At 35.7% G+C, this 20,771-nt stretch overlaps 1 protein-coding gene across 2 annotated transcripts in view; it reads right to left on the bottom strand.

The window, feature by feature from the left end:
* Window positions 1-20,771, bottom strand: part of CAAP1 (caspase activity and apoptosis inhibitor 1) — a 66,803-nt gene that overhangs the window by 36,431 nt on the left and 9,601 nt on the right. Inside the window, exons 4-5 of one of the 2 annotated variants that reach the window (XM_043979798.1) lie at window positions 20,399-20,474; window positions 6,387-6,500 (exon numbers count right to left, since the gene is read on the bottom strand). In XM_043979798.1, the coding sequence (XP_043835733.1) occupies window positions 6,387-6,500; window positions 20,399-20,474 (190 nt within the window). The remainder of the gene's footprint in view (window positions 1-6,386; window positions 6,501-20,398; window positions 20,475-20,771) is intronic. The other variant, XM_043979799.1, reaches the window with a different exon arrangement.

Genomic DNA, 20,771 nt, shown 5'->3' with positions numbered 1-20,771 from the left:
TGCTACCTGTGAAACATCAAAATAACAACAGGAAGACCTCAACTATATTGTGAGTAAAGAAGACAAGGACAAGAATGGAACAGGATGATAAGAGTCAATAAACATTTTTTATTAAGTGCCTATTGTGTGCCAAGCACCATAGCAGACAAATTAGAGGATAACTACTCAAAACTCTTTGATTTACAAAAGGATCCACTATGTGTGTTCTTGAAAATACACTTCCTTAGTGCATTTTAAATGACTTGATTTATAAAAATTCAATTGATGCACTACCTTTCTGTAATATATTTATTCAAAGTGAAGTACACTGTACAAATGAATGAATGAATATACTATTATGTTTAACCAGCATTATTACACAGTGCCTAGCATAATAGATGCATATGAGTACCTGACAAATACTATTCCTTAATAATTTTAAGATTAAAAACGAGCTAAGTGTCTTAAGAATAATTAATTCTAACACACTTCCCTACTTTCAGGAACATGACAATGGGGCTAAACAATGCTGATTTCCAAGATGGTACTGCAGGCCCCATTTTCATTTCACTCATACTTTGAGACCTTGAATTCCATTACCTTGAAACATTCTGATATTACTCCAACATTGTTTTAAAATCTTAGGGAAATACTGCATCATTCCAGCTGACGTTTTCTTCTCACAGGTTAAATGTACATTAATTAAAAATTCATAAAATGATATTTATTGCAGAAAACAATCCCAATGACTACTAAAAGTTCTCTAAAGTGTTTGTACTTTTATTCTATACATAAAAAATCTCAATCATGATTATTTTATTGCCCTATTCAAGGCCTGAAGTTCATCATAAACATTCTTTTTGCAAAATAAGTAGCATTATAGGTTGAGCTAATACTTGTCCTCATATTTAGTACTACTATTTTGTTTTCTTGATTAATTTCTCTTAATCAAGGACACTAACAGATCTTTTTGCAATCTTTAATAATTCTAAACTATGCCAGCATTTTAAATTCTGAAATGTTTAGATTCAGGTCCTTCTACAGTACCTCTACCACTTTCTCAAATCTAGTGCCTTCTTTGTTTATGACTTCTAATATATCCCATACATAGCTTGTTTGTACATAATTATTAACATATTATCTCTACCATTATGTTGTGAGCTCCTCAAAAGTATGGATTATCTTTTATCTTTTTATTCTCAGCACTCAGGTCAGTATCTGGCATATAGTTGGTTGGTTGTTGTCCTTCAGTTATAAAGAGGATGAAAATGGCATCATTGTGATCAGAACAATATGAACTGAGGAGGCCCCTACCACAAATTTGACACAAATTGACCACAGGAACACTTGGGGTGGGGATATCTAAATATACACATCTCAATGAAGACACTGAAGAATGCCAAAACTCTAAGCCCAGACACATGATGCTAAGAAGAAGCCAGCAGGAGAGAGGAAATCAAATTGAGACCACATTCAAGAGGGCAGAATTTGTCTATGATGAAAATCTCAAATCAGGAACTGAAGCTATAAAGATGACTGAACAAAAGATGGGGAACACTACAAAGACATATTATGGGCCAAGAGCTGTCCAAGAGGGAAAATCCAGAAGAAGAAAGCAACCTGACAAAAATGACATGCAGAGGTTCAGGGCAGGACAACAGCTTGTCTAAAAAAGACAAAAAAACTTGGAAACAATGAAACAAGAGATAAAGTGAAACGAGTTTTGGAGGAAACAGCTGGAAGGAGATTAAACAGCTTAAAAAAGAAAGCTATAACATGATAGGAGCACAAGAACCCCCGAAAATTAGAGTAAACCAAACAGAAGTCAATGACTCAATGAGACAACAAATAATAGTAATCAAAATAAAGAGACTGAAACAAAACAAAACAAAACATAAGCAAAGCGGCATGGTGATGGACTTGGATTCAATCCTGCCATGCTTACTATATATGTGACCCTAGGGAAAATCAATTAAGCTCTTTGAGTCTTACTTTCTACACCCATAAAATTAGTTTAATAATATCTATGCCTCACAGAGTTGTGAGAAATAAATCAAATTAGATAATATATATATGACATGCTTTGCAAACCTTAAATTGCTACATAAATTTTAGCTATTTTTCTCATTTTAAGGATCATCAGGCTCCTTGAAAACTAGAAATCACCACCACCAAACTGCTCAGATGTATTAGAACCAGAGGTCAAAGTCAAAATAGAAAGGATCTACCAGTCACCTCCTGAAAGAAAACCCCCAGAAATATCATAAATAAAAACCAGAACTTCTAAGTAAAAAAGGAAAATACTACATGCCACCAGGAAGGAGTTCAAGAAAAAAAAAAAACATAGTTAAGATAATACCTGGCAGCTACTACAACAGAGAAAAAAATCTTAGAATACAATATCCCCTCTTATAACTAATATCCTCTTATAACTAAGAATAATATTCCACAAGACTAAGAATAATCCTTCAGGAAAAAAAAAAGTGAACCAGAACAAATTCACATACCAGGGACCTTGCACAAGGTCCAAGACCAGCGCTATCACCATCATCCACTTGAAGCTTGTGAGGACCATGGCAGTGAACAGAACCAAGTCTAGGCTGGAGCTATGTTAAAAGGAAATAGAAAAAGCCAACACCCACACAGGACCAACAATACAGAAGGAAGAAACCATTGATTGCACAGAAGATAGCACTTGGTCCCAGCCAGCAATTCCAGAACAGTAGCAGCAGTAACATCCATACTAAAGAAGGAACAGAACCAAATGAGGACTTTTTTCCCCTTCCAAGAGTGCAAGAAGCAGAGCATGAACTACTACAAAGTCCCAATTCAGAAACTCCAGGTTGAAGTTATGAGCAGACATAAGAAAATATCAGACACAGTAAAGAAATATTATGGTTTATGAAAAACCTAAGAGAAAACCAAAAGACTAAAATAAGTACACAATAAGTACAATAAGAGACTCAGAAAAGAACGACTTAGTCAAAGGCTCCAAGAATGGTTCAAAGTAATGATACAAAATGGTTCAAAGTAATGATACAAAGCATGATACAAAAAAATGAAACTAGAAATCTTGAGTAAAAAAATGGAAGAATAGCTTAGAAATGGAAAGTACAAAACCTTACCCACATATTCTCTGAAAAACAGAAGCAAAGAGAATTCAATGACAACAGGAGACGTTAAGAAACATTAGAACAAAATCAAAATACTAAAAAAAAAAAATTGAACAGCATGTAAGGTAACTATTAAACATAACTGAACTGGAAAGGAGGTCAAGTAAAGATAATTTAGGAACATCTGCCAAAGAAGGCTGAATATTTTTGAGAAATTTTTTTTATTTCAAAAAATTAAAATGAAATGGCCCTAACTTAGAAGAGAAAACAGAAAGAATACACCAGCCGGGGCAGCTAAGTGGCACAGTGGATAAAGCACCGGCCCTAGAGTCAGGAGTACCTGAGTTCAAATCCGGCCTCAGACAATCAACAATTACTAGCTGTGTGACCCTGGGCAAGTCACTTAACCCCAATTGCCTCACTTAAAAAAAAAAAAAATATACCAGCCACTTCCTGAAAGAAACCCCTAGATGAAAATTTCCAGAAATGTCAGCCAAAATTAAGAACTTTTAGGTAAAAGAGAAACAATACTACAAGAATACAGAAAGAAGTTAAAGTACAGAAGAATAAAGTACAAAATTAAAGTAACACAATATTTAGCAGCTACTACTATAAAGAAGAGAAAATTCTTATAATACAATATTTCAAATGGCAAAAGATAAAGGTTTATACAAAGAAAACTTGTCCTTAAAAGCTGGATCTTACAAGGTAAGAAATCAGCCTTTCAAGAATAAAGGACTTGGGGCAGCTAGGTGGCGAAGTGGATAGAGCACCAGCCCTGGATTCAGGAGGACCTGAGTTCAAATCTGGCCTCAGACACTTATCACTTACTAGCTGTGTGACCCTAGGCAAGTCACTTAACCCCAATTGCCTCACCAAAAAACAAAAAACAAAGAATAAAGGACCTGAAGGAAAGACCAGAGCTGGAAAGAGTCTTTGAAATGCAAACAAAGGAAACAAGAGAAACCCCAAAGAGTAAATACACTTGAGCAGTTGGAAGGGGCCAAATGATCAAGTGCCTATACATCAACAGAGAAGGAGAGACAGGTGTCACTCCAGAATTCTGTAGTCAAACAGCACAGAGGGAGTTAAATAAGATAAATTTAAGATAAGGGACTAGAGGTTTATTCTGTTTTGTTGTTTTAAGGGAGGAAAGAAAAGGGAAGGAAAAACGTGATACAGTAAGGAAGAAATGAAAAAAGAAAGAAACTTACTATTTCTCATCAGTGGAGTGCAGAAAAAAGTATACAAACATGGAGGGATGGAAGCAGAGAAGCAGGCATCTCAGGAACCTCACTATTTGAACTAGGTAAAAGAGGATTCAACATACAAATAAATCATTTAATGTATAAATCATTATATTCAACAGAGAAACAGGAAAAGACAGAAGAAGAGGGGGCTTAAGAGGGAGGGCAAAAAGAGTCATAAGCAAAACAAACTTCACTTTAGTCTGAGGTATTAAGTATGTATTAACTATATCATACAGTATGTATAAGAAGCAGCAACTGAGGTCCTGGCTAGGTCGAAGAGAGGAGGAGCAAAGAATTGAAGCTGACCACTTCAATTATGGAATGCTGTTATTGACAACTAGGTGGCACACTGGATAAAATGCTGAGCCTGGAGTCAGAAAGCCTCGAGTTCAAATCCGGCCTCAGACACTTTCCAGCTATGTGACCCTGGGCAAGTCACTTAACTTCTGTTTGTCTTAATCCAGTGCTGAAGGAAATAGCAAACTACTTCAGTATCCTTACCAAGAAATCCCCATGGATAATACTGATATACTATGGCCCATGGGGTTACAAAGAGTTGGACACAACAACAATAAAGTGTTGACTACATCTCTTCTCTTTTATCACCTCCTTGGCTGGTACAGGGGTCAAAGAGAAGAAAAAAAAGTAAAATATTATGTGATGGAAAGAAATGAACTTTTATCAATGCAACGATTAATAAGAAATTCAGGAGAATGATGAGAAATCATGATTCCAACCTCTTGAGAGAGAAAGATGAAAGATGAGAGGTGCAATTTTCAGTAAGGTCAATATATGGATTTATTTTTTTAACTATACACACAGACACACACATTTGTTTTTAGGGAAGGGCTTTGAGGGGGTGATGGGTAGTTATTGGTGGAAGTAATGATTCTTTTAAAAAAAAGAAGAGCATCATTGAAACATTTAAAAAATATACAAAAAAGAAAAGGAGGAAGTTCAGAAAGAGACAAACAGGACAATGTTAGTACTACTATTTTCAATTCAAAACAAAATAAATATTACAGTTTTGTGGGTTTTTTACAATCTTCTGTTCTTTCTGTATAAAGAAATATTCGTGTTTGATAAAATGTGTCAAGTTGATTATGAAAAGAAATTTTTAAGAAAATTTTGGGCAAGTCACTTAACCCTCATTACCCTGCCCCCCCCCAAAAAAAACAAAATCAAGGGCAGGAAGATGGAGGCATTCGGAGGATCCCAGATCCACTCCAACTAAGTTTAGAGATCTACCACTCAAACGAGAGACAGAAAACCACTTCCTGAATCCCTGACCCAATCCAAGAATCTAGAGGGAATTTCACAAGCCTCTGGATATTCTGGGACAGAAAAGCCTCAAGTGAAAGGTAAACTGTGGCTAGAGCATTTAGGGCAAATATAGCACTCTCTACCTGAGCTTGACAGTCCCCAAGGCCAACCAATGCTTGATTCTCTCCTTGGCTAAGGAAGAATACGCCATGCAGCACCTACCTTGAACATGTGAAGTCCTTCTCCTAAGCTAGACACATAATGAGAAGATCAACTTCAGATATTCTGAGTAGGTTCATTCCAGTACTCTATCTGAGCCAAAAAGAACTTGAGCCCAGCCCAAGCAAAGAGGAGCATAAAGGTGTTCTAGACAAATTTAAGCATGGCACTAGTGGCCTGAACACAGCTGCCAGAGGCTCTTCACAAAATCAAGTCCTAATAAGCCATGAAAACTAAGATGGCAATCTAGAATGGGAACAGAAGCCCCTGAGCTCAGCAAATTTGAGGAAAATATATCAGGCAGAGATTACCACATGGAAGGGTCCTAGAGTCATGTGACAAGTGGGAGTCCTCAGGCATAGCCCAACACCAGAAAAGTCTCAGTATCCCTTGAATGAAGGGCCTAGTCTGTCTACTATTTTCAGCACCAGGAAGGTTCTGCCCACACTATTAAGTTCCAGAGCTTGACTCAAGAACAGTTCCTCCCCAATTCCCACATCCTAGATAATGGGTGGATGAGATGAGCAACCAAGGAAAACTCTAAAAAACCACGAAGAAATACCTTGGTTTGAGAGATGCCCAGGGGCTAAAACCCGAAGAGGATAGCGACCCCACAAGAAGTCCAGGTAAAGCCTCGGAGAAAAAAAGGTCCTGGCCACAGGGACTGCAGGAATACCTGGAAGAAATGAAAGAGATACAGAATGGAAAAACTAGGGAGGAAAGAATGGCAAGGAAAATTGACACCTTAGAATAGACTGTAGAAAACCTCACTCAAAAAGTGAATGGCCTAAAAATTGTTATGGGCCAGAAAGAAAATGACTCAATAAGACAGCAAGAAATATTAAAACAAAACCAAAAGATTAGAAAAGAGGAAAATCTAAGAAATATTGTGTCAAAACCTGACCTGGAAAACAGGTCAAGAAGAGAAAATCTAAGAATTATCAGATTGCTTGAAAAAGAGGATTAAAAAAAAATTTTTTTTAAGTCTGTATGTCATACTTTAAGAAATTATAAATAAAAGCTGCTTTGAACCCTCAGACCCAGACAGCTAAGTTAAAACAGAATCCACTAATCAATACCAGAAAGAAACCCCAAAACAAAAACTCCCAGGAATGCCATACCCCAAATCCAGAGCTTCTAGGCCAAAGAGAAAATATCACAAGCAGCCAGAAAGAAAAAGTTCAAGTACCAAGGAGTCATAAAGGAGGATCACATAAGCTAAAGGGAGAGCTTAGAATATGATCTTTCAAAAAATAAGAAATAAACGTTTATAACAAAATGTTACAAAGTGTTTATAAAAGGGAGGGAAGGTAAAAAAGAAGGAAGGTGGGGAGGGAGGAAGGAAGAACTTCTTAACTATCTACTAATATGCCAAGCACCGTAAGCACTGTACAAATATTAGGTCATTTGGTCCTCGACAACCCAGGGAGATAGGGACTATAATCACTCCTATTTTACAGCTGAAGAAACTGAGGCAAATAGAGGGTAAATGGCTTCCCTGGGATCACAAAAGTAGTCAATTATCTGAGGCCAGATTTAAACTGATGTCTTCCTAACTCTAGGCCCAATTCATTTAACTGAAGAAAATATGTGGGGGACAATTCTTTACATGTTAGTAGAGGAATAATGAACAAATATTTTCTAATAACTCTAATGTCTTTAAGGATCACAGAGAAAGTTTAAAATGACAGAGGGTGTGGGTGGTTTTATTCTGTTTTAATGGTCTTAGGAGAATATAAAAATAGAAGACAGAAGACTAATGGGGAAGAAAGGTGGAAAGGGAAGGAAATCACTATTGCACATTAGAGGCACTTAAGAGGAGATATGTATAGTCATAGAAGAAGGGGTAGGGGAAACAGGCATCCCATGAACCTCACTTTCATCTAAATCAAATAAAGGAAAATTAAACAGCATTATTCAGACAAATGTTTCTATGTATAAATAAATAAAATTTAAACAAGAAGGAGAAGGAGACAAGGAAGAAATGTCAACGATGAAAGCTAGGATACTTAAAGGAATAGTCATAAGCAAAACAAACTCAAATGCTGGAGGAAGGAATGTAAAGGAGAGATTAAAAGGAATGAAAGAATAAAAACTTGGGATCAGGGGCCAGAAAACAGAAGAACTGTAAAAGAGAGGAAACCAGTTGTTTCACTTATAGGAGGATCATTAAGTGTCAGGTAAATTCACTCTCTTTTACCACCTTATTTGAAGAGGTAAGTGGAACAAAAGACAGAAAAAAGTACAAGAGGGAAAGATGGAGGGTAATACACAATTAATGATCATGTCTGTGAATATGAATGGGATGAACTCATAAAATGGAAGACAAAATGGATAAGAAAGCAAAATTCAACAATACACTGTTTATAAAAAACACATAAAACAAAGATTTACAAAAAGTTAAAAATGAGGCGCTAGAACAAAATCTATTATACTTCAGCTGAACTCAAAAAAAAGCACTTCAGATAAGTCTACAGTAAACATAGATAAAATAAAAAGATTAATTAGCAGGGTAATTAACTACTAATGTTAATTACTAATGCTTAAAGGCATCATAATCAATACTTAATGTATATGCAACTAATAGCATAACTTCTAAATGATTAAAGGCAACTTAATCAAATTGGAGGAAGTAATATGTAGCAAATCTATAATCAACAATAATGGGGGAAAACAATGTACCCCTTTCAGAGCCAGAAAAATCTAAAAGACTAAAAGATTAACAAAACAGAAGTTGAAGTCTTAAGCAGAACATTTAAAAAATTAGAGATGACAGATCTCAAATAATTAAACAAGATTAAAAAGGAATTTATATACCTCTTAGCTCAATCTGGTACCTTTGCAAAAACTGACCATGCAATGGATTCTAAAAACTTTACCAAAAAATGTAGAAAAGTGGACATATTAAACATACATGTACAATAAGAGAGACCAAAGTGTGACAGGAAATACAAGAAAAAGACCAAAACATCAAAGATTTCAAGAGGGAAAAAAAGCCTTAAAGGCCTAGCACACAAGCAGATATATCAACAGAGATGGTCCCAAATATTTAAGAAAAAAATGAGTGAAACCAAAGTACTATTAGCAAATATTCAAATAGAGCAAAAACACAAAGGAAAGTGAACTAATAGTGCCTACTGAAAGAATTCTACAGACCTTCTTTGCCCTTCAACCTTCTAAGGAGATCTTAGAACAATAAAGAATCTTAAAAGATAAGTAACACTCAAAGAAGACACAATTAGGAATGAATTCAAGTCAGAAATTAAAGAGTTTTACACGCAGAAGATACTCAACAAAGAATATTTTTAAAACACAATTAGCATAGTAGGAAAAATTAATGATGGAGAATTTCTATAAAGAAGTGAGAGATAAACAGACGTGGACTTTTAGTATCTCTCTAAGTCTATTGCCAAAATATTTTGTCTGTTGTCCCTAACATTTGAAAGTACCCCCCCCAAAAAAAAACCAACTCAAAACTTATCTTAACATTTCTAACCTTGGGAAACCACCAAATTTTACTAGCTCATACCATTCCCACTCCTTTCTTCCTATATTTACCAATGTTACAAAGATGTGTCTGATAGAAGTGAAGATGTGATATTAAAAAGTATATACTAGGGGCAGCTAGGCGGCCCTGGAGTCAGGAGGACCTGAGTTCAAATCCAGCCTCAGACACTTGACACTTACTAGCTGTGTGACCCTGGGCAAGTCACTTAACCCCAATTGCCTCACCCCCCCCCAAAAAAAAGTATATAGTAGTCATATAGTCTGATATCTTATTAAAAATTGTACTGACTTACATTTTGTTCTATTTAAAGTCTAGACTTACTTTTTTATGTCAGTAAACTTAACTTAGCCTATATTCATTTTAATGTATGAAAAACAGAGACAAAACATATTAATGTAGGCGAGTAAAAAAGATGTACAAAATGGCCCAGCTATGTATTCACTTATACAGAAATAATTTTTTAAAGTTATCTAATAAAAAAAATAGGAAATTTAATCCTTTGCCTCTTTTGTAAAATATGAAATCTCCGTCTACATACTACATATTTTACAGAAAAAAATTTTTAGGAAAAAGATCCAATGTTATTTAGAAATAATAAAACCAGAAAATGTAATTGCTGCTTTTGCTATGTAATGTTCCTGTTAATCCTTACATAAGGGAATCATATGCATCAACCAGTATCATTTTGATGCATTTTCAGTTCCAGTTAAATTCAACAAACATTTATTAAGTGCCTACCTCTGTAACAGGTACTGGTAATACAAAGACAAAAATAAATTATCCATATAATAGAACAGCAGCATCAAATTCAAATAGAAACCAAGGTCACTGATCCATACAAAAGAACCCCTGAAGGTTGCACACTGACTTAGTTTTAAAATGTGATGTTACATATGTTTTATTGTATTTTTATTTATTTTGTTAAATACTTCCCAATTACATATTAATCTGGTTCATGCCACACTGATCAGTGTTGCAGGCTACCTGTTTCACACCTCTGCATTAGAGGATCTTAAAACAAAATATACAACATGACTCAGTATAATAACTAGTCAAACATAACTTCTTTCAGTAAACTGATTATTGCCCATACATAATTATTATTTTACAAATGTATGTATATATATGCTATCATAATAAAATACAAATTCACTTAAAAAGCATTACTAAATTCAAAGTAGCATATTGTCATGTATTCTCAAAGAAATTCTAATATTTATCACAGAGCTTGTGAAAATTTTTGATGTTAAAAAGAGGCTCTCATACTGCAAAAGGTTGGGAATTAATGATATACTTAATATCTTATACCATAATACACATTAGGATTCTTATATAAAAGTTTACTGAATGGTAGACTGAAGCTACTACCATTAAGACAATGAGTAATTACCATTATATAGTTCTAATTAATTATTATTTAAAGGGTAAGATTGGTTTCTTTTAGAATTGTTGTAAACACATGACCTTAATGACTTCTGGCAGTCTCCTAGTACTAACTGCTTTTCTGTAACTTGTGATCCACATTTGAATTATGGATTATTACTCATTTAAAATAATCTGACAAAGAGGGAAAAACTTTTTTTAAAATCACTGTTAATTAACGCCCAATTTTGTTTTTCTGATGAATATCTTGACTACATTACTATATAGCCTTAAGAAAAGTGATTTTCCTCATCATCGGACTTCTGCATTATTTGCTAAAAGTCTTGGCACATGAATTCTTCTTCTGGCCACTATGTCTAATGTTCTGCCCAATGGGAACACAATGGCTTTTAAAACAAAATTTATCTCTAACACATCTAGAATTCATACTATACTGTTTGGAGTTTTGTTGGAACTGCAAAATTACTGCATAAAAAATTTCAATCTTTTTTTCCCCCCAAGTTACCAGGATATGGTATGTTTCATTTGAGGAACAGCAAGGTCAGTATCAAGGGCAGCTAGGTGCTACAGCAGCTAGAGTGCTGGAAATGGAGTGAAGAAGACTCATACTTACTAGCAAGTCACTTAACCCTGTTGAGTTCAGTTTCCTCATGAGGAAAAATGAGCTGGAACAAGAAATGTCAAACCAATAGCTTTGTTAAGAAAACCCCAAATGGGATAACAAAGAGTTAGATGTGACTGAAATGACTAAACAACAAGGTTAGTGGATTTCAGAGTTGGGGGTGTGGGGATGTGTGGGAAGTAGGGTAGGAAGACTGGAAAGGTAGGAAAGGGTAGGTTATAAAAGGTTTTAAATGCCAGCAAATTTTATATATACTCTTGGAAATTAAAAAAAAATCATATCATTGATTCCTACATAATTACCCATTTTATGGCTGAAGAAACTGAAACCTCAGAGAAGGTTAATGTCTAAGATCATAGGTAGCTAGCTGAAAATACCAGTAGTATTTGAAGTTGGCTGAATAAGGGAATTCACATGATCATATCAGGTCTTAAAAATTATTTAGGCAATTGTATGTAGGATGGACAGGAAAAGGGAGACTCTTGATGCAGGAAGCCTATATTACTGCAGGCTATTGAAATAATCTAAGCAAGAGGTGAAAAAGACTTGATGTGAGCAGAGAGAGGATGGTGGTGGTTGAAATGGTGAACTTTGTTAACTAACTGAATATGTAGGGTAAGGGAGAATGAAGAAACTAAGATAACACATGGTTTATGAACCTGTAAGATCAGAAGAATGGTGGTGCCTTCAACAAAATTAAAATTTGGAAGCAGATGGTTTGAAAAGGAAAGACAATAAGATGTTTTAGTTTTGTTGAGTTTAACATGTCTCCAAGGAGAGCCACTTAATTTCTCTTGGTCTCAGTTTCTTCATCTGTAAAATGTATCAGAAGGAGATGAATTCTCAGGTCCCTCCCAACTAAAAACCTGTTTTCTAGTAAAACCTACAGCTCTTTATTCTTTATTTATTATCTGGCAGCTCCCCAAACCTGTACTTGTAAAGTTGATTTTTCTGAATTCAAATAAAAAAATTCACATTTATCCCAAATGAATTTCATCTTATTAAAATTGACCCATTATCCTAGGCTACTGAGATCTTTTGGGATTCTAAATGACCTTCAGCATTGTCTGTTAGCCATCCCTACAAGTTTTATGTCATCTGCAAATTTAACAATTATGCCTTTTACAGTTTTATCCAAGTCAGTGATAAAAGTGTTCTACAGCACAAGGCCTTAGCACAAATGTCCAAGGACTCCACCAGAACATTGTCTATTCCTCTTTGTGTCAAATCAATCAATTAGCTCTAAATCCAATTAACCTGTATTAGCATCTAACCCAGGGCTTCTCAAACCTTTTCCACTTGTGACTCCTTTTTGCCCAAGAAATTTTTATGTGACTCCAAGTACAAAAGTATATAAAATAGGTATACATAACCTTTTATTGTTGCCAAATTTTTCACAGCCCCCACATTCAGTAATGGGGTCACAACCCACAGTTTAAGAAGCTAGGATCTGGGGCAGCTAAGTGGCGCAGTAGATAAAGCACCAGCCCTGGATTCAGGAGGACCTGAGTTCAAGTCCGAACTCAGACACTTGACACTTACTAGCTGTGTGACCCTGGGCAGGTCACTTAACTCTCATTGCCCTGCCCACCCCCACTCCACCCCCCAAAAAAAAACAACATAAAAAAGAAGTTAGGAATTAACCCATCTTTCTCCATCTCTTTGGTCCACTAAGGTAGCAAAAGATTGTAAAAGATTTTGCTGAAAGGAAAAGCATGCACAGTTTACTATCTACTGCAAGCCTACTAAGCCCTTCAATAAAGGAAGTAAGTTTAGTCTGACATAAGCTATTCTTGATGATGGTGGCTCATCGTTTCCCCTTCTAATGTCTGCACTCCATTTTTCAATAATGTACTGTAGAATCATGCTGACAAGATTCCTAGGCATTTCCTTTAAAGACTCTGCCCTCTTCTCTTTTCTTGAAAATTATGCCTTTTGCCTGTTTCTACTCCTGTGGCATCTCTCAAGTTTTTCTGGACTTCTGATGGCAACTGACAGCAGGTAAAGAATTTCTCAGGCGCTCTCCTTTCGACAAACGGAGATGTCCAGACAGATGAAAACCCTATCGCTACTCTATCCTTCCTCCACGCAAGGTTTTCAGGCTGCTTCCTAAGGGCCCTGTATATTTCCTGGCCCAGAGAAATGGGGTGTATTCCCACAATACTCTTTCTGCTTTTACCTCCACGAGTGCTCACCCAAATGCACATCATACCACCATACCTCTTTCTCAACAGTTTAGGGATTTCTTCACAGAGGTATACCTTATGATCAGAGAATCACAGATATAGAACTGGGAGGGATTTCAAAAGTCAGGTAGTCCATTCTTAATCTATAATAGTCATTTACTGCCCCTGTTTTCTACACAAATCCTTTTGAACTGGATATACTCTTCCACAGCCATATTGTTAAGGGTTAAAATTCTAGCTAGTCTGTCTAAAATATTTAATGAGTGGTCGCCAACAAACCATAAGCTTTAGCAAGAGTTAGACCTCTAAGCATCCATCAAGGAGAATAAGAATTTGGCAAAGAGAGAGAGAAAGGTCTAGATTCCTATCCATCAAAGGGAGAGCGCATTTCTAGCTCCCCTCTCCGCCAGAGTCCAGAGGAAAGAGGCCCGAGACTCCGCGCCAGTCTCTTCCTTCCTCCTCCCACCAGTCCGCGTCACTTCCCGACACCAAAGACAAGACTCCTGGTCTTGCCCTCAAAGACCCTCGCTTCATGGGCAGAACTCCTCCACAGTCAGTATCCAGCAGGTGGCGTCATTCCAATCGTTACAGTCCCCCCTGTTGTTCCTCAAGAAGCAAAATGTTTCCTTGACGGAACAGTAAAAAGAATATAATAACTATTGATAACTAATAATATGTGAACAACAATATAGAAAAGGAAGAGAGGAAAGTTTTGTCCAGAGGGGCGATTTTTTTTTGTCCTCATGAACTGACGCTTTGACATTAGTCTTGCAAAGGGAGGGCCTCTGCAGAGAATACATATTACAGATGGTGTATATTATAACAGAAAGAGAAAAAAAAAAAACAAAAACAAAAACAACAAATCAAAACTGTTCATTTAAAGTCTCTGAAAGTCTTTTCTTAGATGTCCTCTAGGTGTAGTCGTGGAATGGAAGTCTTTTCAGGGGTTGATGTGTGGATACTGGTAATCAGCCAGGAAATTTCCTACAAAATTGAGCTTAACACAACTTTAAAATAGCTTTGTCAATAATCAAATCAAACAATGAAAGTTCTCAAAAACATGTCTAAGGGTATTCAGAATCTTGGTTGTTACACATGAAACATATAATAAAACAAAAATTGAAACATTCTTTAAAATTATAATATTACTATAGTCCCCCCCTTATGGAGGGTAATTGAGAAGACAATTGCTGCGATATTAATTATTAAAAATAATTTTTTATCTTTGTTTCATCACTTTTTGCATCATCTGCCTAATTATCCTCATGCCATTATGAGAAATTAAAAAATCTAATATAATTGGTAACAGATGTCAAGGCCAAATTCAACACTGTATTTATCATGACACCTGAGATAATTATGGGGGTTACCATAAAAGAACAGAGAAATGATGGGATATGAGCATTCCCACACTTGAGCAATATGTACTGCCCATACAGTATGCCAGGCTTAAAATAGATGGATGGAATATATGTCCATGCCACCGAACATACTGGAGGAAATTGAGTCAGACTTAATCAGATGCATGGGATTGAGATGTCCATGGCATCAGGCATATAGGAGGGAGCATAGAAGCCAGGTGTAGAAGTAAGATGGGTGGGATGAATACTTCCAGCCATCTGTACAATATTGTGGGGAAAAAGAGAACAAAATATTAAACCAAGAGAATCCAACCTCAACATTTGTCAAAAGCCGTTCCCTCGGCCATCCCTTGACTTCATGCATGTCTCCCCTCATGTGACAGTTCAGTGTCTGCTCTTACATGTATTCCTCTTGTGATTGGATGGCATCTTGGCCAACTGGCATCTGATAACTCAGAACAAAGTCAATTAATGTCTTAAATGATAAGTTCCCATAATCCAAGTCTCATATGGATTTAAAATTGAGGATAATAAATGATTGCAAAAAATGTGAATACATCTTGACTCAGAATATAATATATAATTATGCAACAATTTCAAATAATACCTTTTTTTTTACTTAGTATACAATTACTTTTGTGAAAAATCAGAACATATTTAAATACAAGTTAAAGCACAACAGAATCTCAAAGAAAACTTTTTTTTTTGAACAAAGAAAATTTTTACAAATGTTCCCCTCTTTTTTTTTTTTTTTGGAATATGCTTATCAAAAATAATACTTCTGGAATCAATTTACACTTGCCATGGCAACCAATTTGCCAGGGAAATACTTTAAAGAGTTTGATCAAATAATCAGTTGAGAAAAAATAGCAAAAACAAACAACTCAGAATATGGGAGCACAATACTCCTAGAATTAACATTGTATTATGAAATCAAAACCATCTTGCAATTTTTTTAAATTAGATAAATGAATAGAAGAAAATACACATGGAACAATAAAAGACAGTGAAATTCAAACTAAGGAAATCTAAATGAGCATGAACTTAATATTAATAAGAGTATTATAAAATATAAACTTGATCACATGACTATAAAAAGCTTTTACAAATATTCTCCTTGTTTTAAAAACTAAATATAAAACACAATCTCAAAAGCATGAAAATCTCTATGAAAATAAACCCATACCATTAATTTCAAAATGTATATGTAATAGCATAGAAATCCTATGTAACCTCTGAACTGATATTAATACTCTGAGTGAATTCAGAACACCTTTGATTCCAATATCTAAAATCCCCAATACTCATATCAATACCTTGCTGCTTACTTCTACATTTCTGTAAAATATATACCCTTCCATGGCAAAAGAGGCAGAGTCTTGAACTATGTTGATTGTCATTCTTATTCAGCTTAAGTTTTTCTTCTTTAACCCCTCTATATTGTCTGTCAGTCTTTTCACCATACAAATGCTTTATAAGATTACTAATTAAAGACAAAAGCAGGTTAGCAAAATTATGAACAAAACGAGCATATCTGGAATTTAAAGAGTTTTCTAAGATTGTCTCAAAAGCACAGCCAGGCCGAGGAAGGGCTGAGCCTGAAGCTGCAAATGCAGGTAGAAAAAGTTGAGCATGCGCATCAGATCTCTGGACTTCCCAGGCAGGGGAAGCAATGGGCTTGGCCATAGGAGGAGTAGAGGGTGGGGTCTGGAGAGGAGGGGAGGGACCAGAGCAATTTGAATCAGACTTGATTTTGAACTCAGGCCTGGATTCCTCTTCCCCCACTTTGCCTCCAGGTGCTAGGGGATTAAAAGCTTCTAGAGGGTGGGTCATTGCCTCCAGGCATGCAAAATTAGAGCAACAATTAGTGTTAGAACTGGGAAAAGCTGCGGGAATCTCTTCAGGTTTCTCTGAAAAAGCATGGTTGGGAGAGGGAGAGATATTTCCTTGTGTGAGTAAGTTGCTGGCTCTTTTAACAAAAATAAAAAGAAAAATAGAAAATCCACAAAAACAAAGCATTAACATGATCTTATCTCCCATTTGTCTGGTTAAACAGACCAAAATCAAAAATAGGATAATTAGGGAGTTTAAAAGGTCCATTCGAAAAAATTCAAAGGAAAAACACAGCCAGTGCGCCAGTACTTAGCAGTTTAAAGGGTAGGGGAAATTTCTTACCCAACCAGAAGATCAGAAGACTGAGGTTTAGCTTTCCTTCATGGTCAGCCATCTGTTAAGGGGTAAAATTCTAGCTAAACTGTCTAAAATATCTAATGAGTGGTCGCCAACAAACCATAAGCTTTAGCAAGAGTTAGACCTCTAAGCATCCATCAAGGAGAATAAGAATTTGGCAAAGAGAGAGAGAAAGGTCTAGATTCCTATCCATCAAAGGGAGAGCGCATTTCTAGCTCCCCTCTCCGCCAGAGTCCAGAGGAAAGAGGCCCGAGACTCCGCGCCAGTCTCTTCCTTCCTCCTCCCACCAGTCCGCGTCACTTCCCGACACCAAAGACAAGACTCCTGGTCTTGCCCTCAAAGACCCTCGCTTCATGGGCAGAACTCCTCCACAGTCAGTATCCAGCAGGTGGCGTCATTCCAATCGTTACAATATTATAGTCATGGATGAGATCCTATCTAAATCTCACATATTTCTTGTGTTCAAAATTATTTCCTGGTATGAAAGTCTTTAATTTTTTATTTTTTGGCAGATCTGTGATGTCATTAGCTCCCAGTGAGGAAACTACCTCTACCAATGAAATCAGTACCTACTCTTTATAGTCTTAGATGCCTGGAACACAAGAAATTTAAATGATATGTCTACAGTCACTCAACCAGACAATACCAGAGGAGACTATAACTTAGGTCCTCCTCATCATTTCCTCTCTCTGCAACACTTCTTTCATAGAACACCTTCTCTGCACTGCTTTTCCATGGCCCCCTATCACTTTTTACCTAGACCACTACAATGGCCCAACTAGTTTCCCTGCCTTGAGTCTCTCCCTTTCTCCATTCTATGTTCCATACATAAATCAAAATAACTTTCCTCAGGGTCAGATTCAACTATGTTGTTTCCTTACCTAATTAATTCTGTTTTTTTTAAAAAATATTATTATTAACTACTTTATCTTATGGTATCTAGGATAAAAAAATAGAATTCTCTGGTTTGACTTTTGAAACCCTTCACAATCCATCCTCCTTCTTATACAGTATTATTTGGCCACACTGGCAGACTCCCATTCTTGGAATACACTCCCTCATTACCTCTGCCTCAAAGAAACTCTCACTTCCTTCAAGATGCACTTTAAGCAACATTTTCTTCAGGATGCACTTCCTGATCCCAATTAGGAATGTCCTTCCTCCCTCCCATGGATATGTACACACACACACACACACACACATTTTGCCTCCCCTTATAGCAGGTAAACTACTTTAGCGCAGGAACTGTTTCATTTTTTGTCTTCCTCCGCATTTAGCACAGTCCCTGGCACATGAAAAGCTATTAGGAAATGTTTGCCAAATGATTAAATTCTGACTCCAAAGCTTTCTATCCACAGATGCATCTTAATTTATCTTAGCATTCATATTTTCTTTCATTTTAGTATCTAAGTCTGATGGCTTCTTTTGTTTATACCAGAATCTCTTCAGTTGGTCAGTCTCCTATGAATTATTGGTCATTTCTACTGATAGTCTTCCTGAGCAGTATCTGGTAATCATTCTTTATGTATAAGGCTTAGTAAGCACATATGGGAATTTTTCCCCCCTTCTCCTAGATTTCTCGTTTAAAGCCTTCTTCATCAGATTCATAAGACTTTAGGGAAAATATATGAGTAATAATTAACATTTATATAATATTTTAATTCCCCTATAGGAATAGTAATACAAGTAGGCCTAGCCTTCATTTTATATTTGAGGGAAATTAAGACAAGGTGAACTAAGCTCTAAAACCATGACCTGAATCTGAACCCTTGCCTACAGAACATACCAAATCCAGGATTCAAACCAGGATCTCCTTACTCCTACTTCAAGCTTTAAGCAAGAGTTGTAAAGTGCAATAACTCAAGTATTTTTTTAATGACAGGAAATTAGGCTATTTTAAATGCAATAATTATTATTTCTATTATTTGTTAATTCACAGCATAAGGCTGTCTATATAAGTATAGTCTACTGCAAAAGTTCTTAACTCTAGTATAACTGAAAATGAACTTTATCTTGTAACAACATGATAACACATAAAGGTGCAACTGCTCTTATTGGTAGAAAGCAAAGGGAATTATTAAAAAAAGATTCAGAATTTCTTAGTTTGCGGAATTATGTCTATTTTAAATACAGGCCACTTTTTCATTATTTCAAATCTAACATATTTACAAGTCTGTGAATCATAATCATAAAAGGTCTTAAAGATGATAAATACAGTAAGAGGGACTTGTTGCCTGCCTTTCAGTGTTCCTCATAAATACTTTAATTATATTGTTACATATTTTTATCATGAACACTGAACCCAGTAAACATTATTTGCTAATCACTTACATTTTAGAACCTCTCATTCACCAGCTAAAAATTAATTTGAAGGATAAACTCTAAGTACTTACAGGGATAAATAAAGTTTTGGGTTTTGCAGCTTAGTGCACCAGAAAGTTCACTATGAAATAGTAAAGAGACCAGGGTTCTGCTATTAAATAGTTGTATGGTTTTAGGGAAAGTCACTTTCCCTTTTCTAGGCTGGTTTCCTCCTAAAATGAAGGGGGTGGGATTAGATATCTTCCACTTTCTATTACAGTTCTAAAACTTCAAAATTCTATTGTGATTCTATAGCTTAAATCTTGAAAGTTAAACTGTGTTCTTTAATCTATTTTTACCTTCACTGTTATCAAGGTAAGAGACCTAACCCCAAAAAAGGAAATACAAGGTGTGTCTGATTTCATTCCACTGAACATGACTGTTTTTCACACCACACTAACATCTGACAATTGTCATTTGTAGAGGTAGCCTGGTATAATACATTATGGTAGCATGCTTTCTTAATATAAGGTGCTTAAGAGACAAAGTATCACGGGACCAAAATAGTTGAGATCTTTTTTAAGTTATAGCTATAAGTTATCAACCTATTTATTTCAAAACATTTAAAAAATGAATTTAAGATTTTTAAAATGTTATACATAAATGGACAAGAATGATATGTAATAATCTCATTCATGTTCCATTTTGATTTACAACTTGAATAATAATTAGGCTACACAATGTGAACCAAAACCAGTACCAAACTTTCCTCTTTCAAAATTAAGCCCAAATAACCAGAGGAGAAAAAAGGACAACTGTACCATTAAAAATGATAAGAAGTTGAGAACACTGTGATTAGCTATCCACAGCTGCTGACAATGTTGTTCATATATATATAAGAAAGATTAATAATTGTAAGAATTAAGCCAACAAATTCTCACACGTTAATTAATCAATTATATACTAAAGGTAAGACTCACATAAAACAATACAAATAACTCAAAATGAATTTTTTTCACTCACTGACTGACTGATTCTGATCCCATCTTAGATCCATCATCTGCCTCTTCTTCCGTATCAGAGTCGATCCCATTTTCACCTTGGTAAATGAAATTTACATGAAATTTTGTACCTAAACTCCATTGACTTTATTTTAAATATTTAGGTGTTAACTTTCTTTAAAGGGGTAAGTGTACCAGATTGAAGAACTTTCTAGCTGTTGTGTTAAGAGATATTAAGGGTTCCCCTGAACTTGTCTTTTTGAGTTGTCGTATTTCCCAGAAACACTGAACTCAGAGCATGCAGGAGGCCCTAAATGTGTCAAGGACGAAACTCCCCCTGAGCTGACATAATCTGTTGTTGTAAGCCAAACTGGACTCCCTGTGTGTCCTTGGGA

The sequence above is a fragment of the Dromiciops gliroides genome, chromosome 1 (genome assembly GCF_019393635.1).
Source record: "Dromiciops gliroides isolate mDroGli1 chromosome 1, mDroGli1.pri, whole genome shotgun sequence".
Lineage (NCBI taxonomy): Eukaryota > Metazoa > Chordata > Mammalia > Microbiotheria > Microbiotheriidae > Dromiciops > Dromiciops gliroides.
The sequence above is the reverse complement of the archived record's forward strand: the minus strand, read 5'-3'. Positions and strand labels throughout refer to the sequence as shown.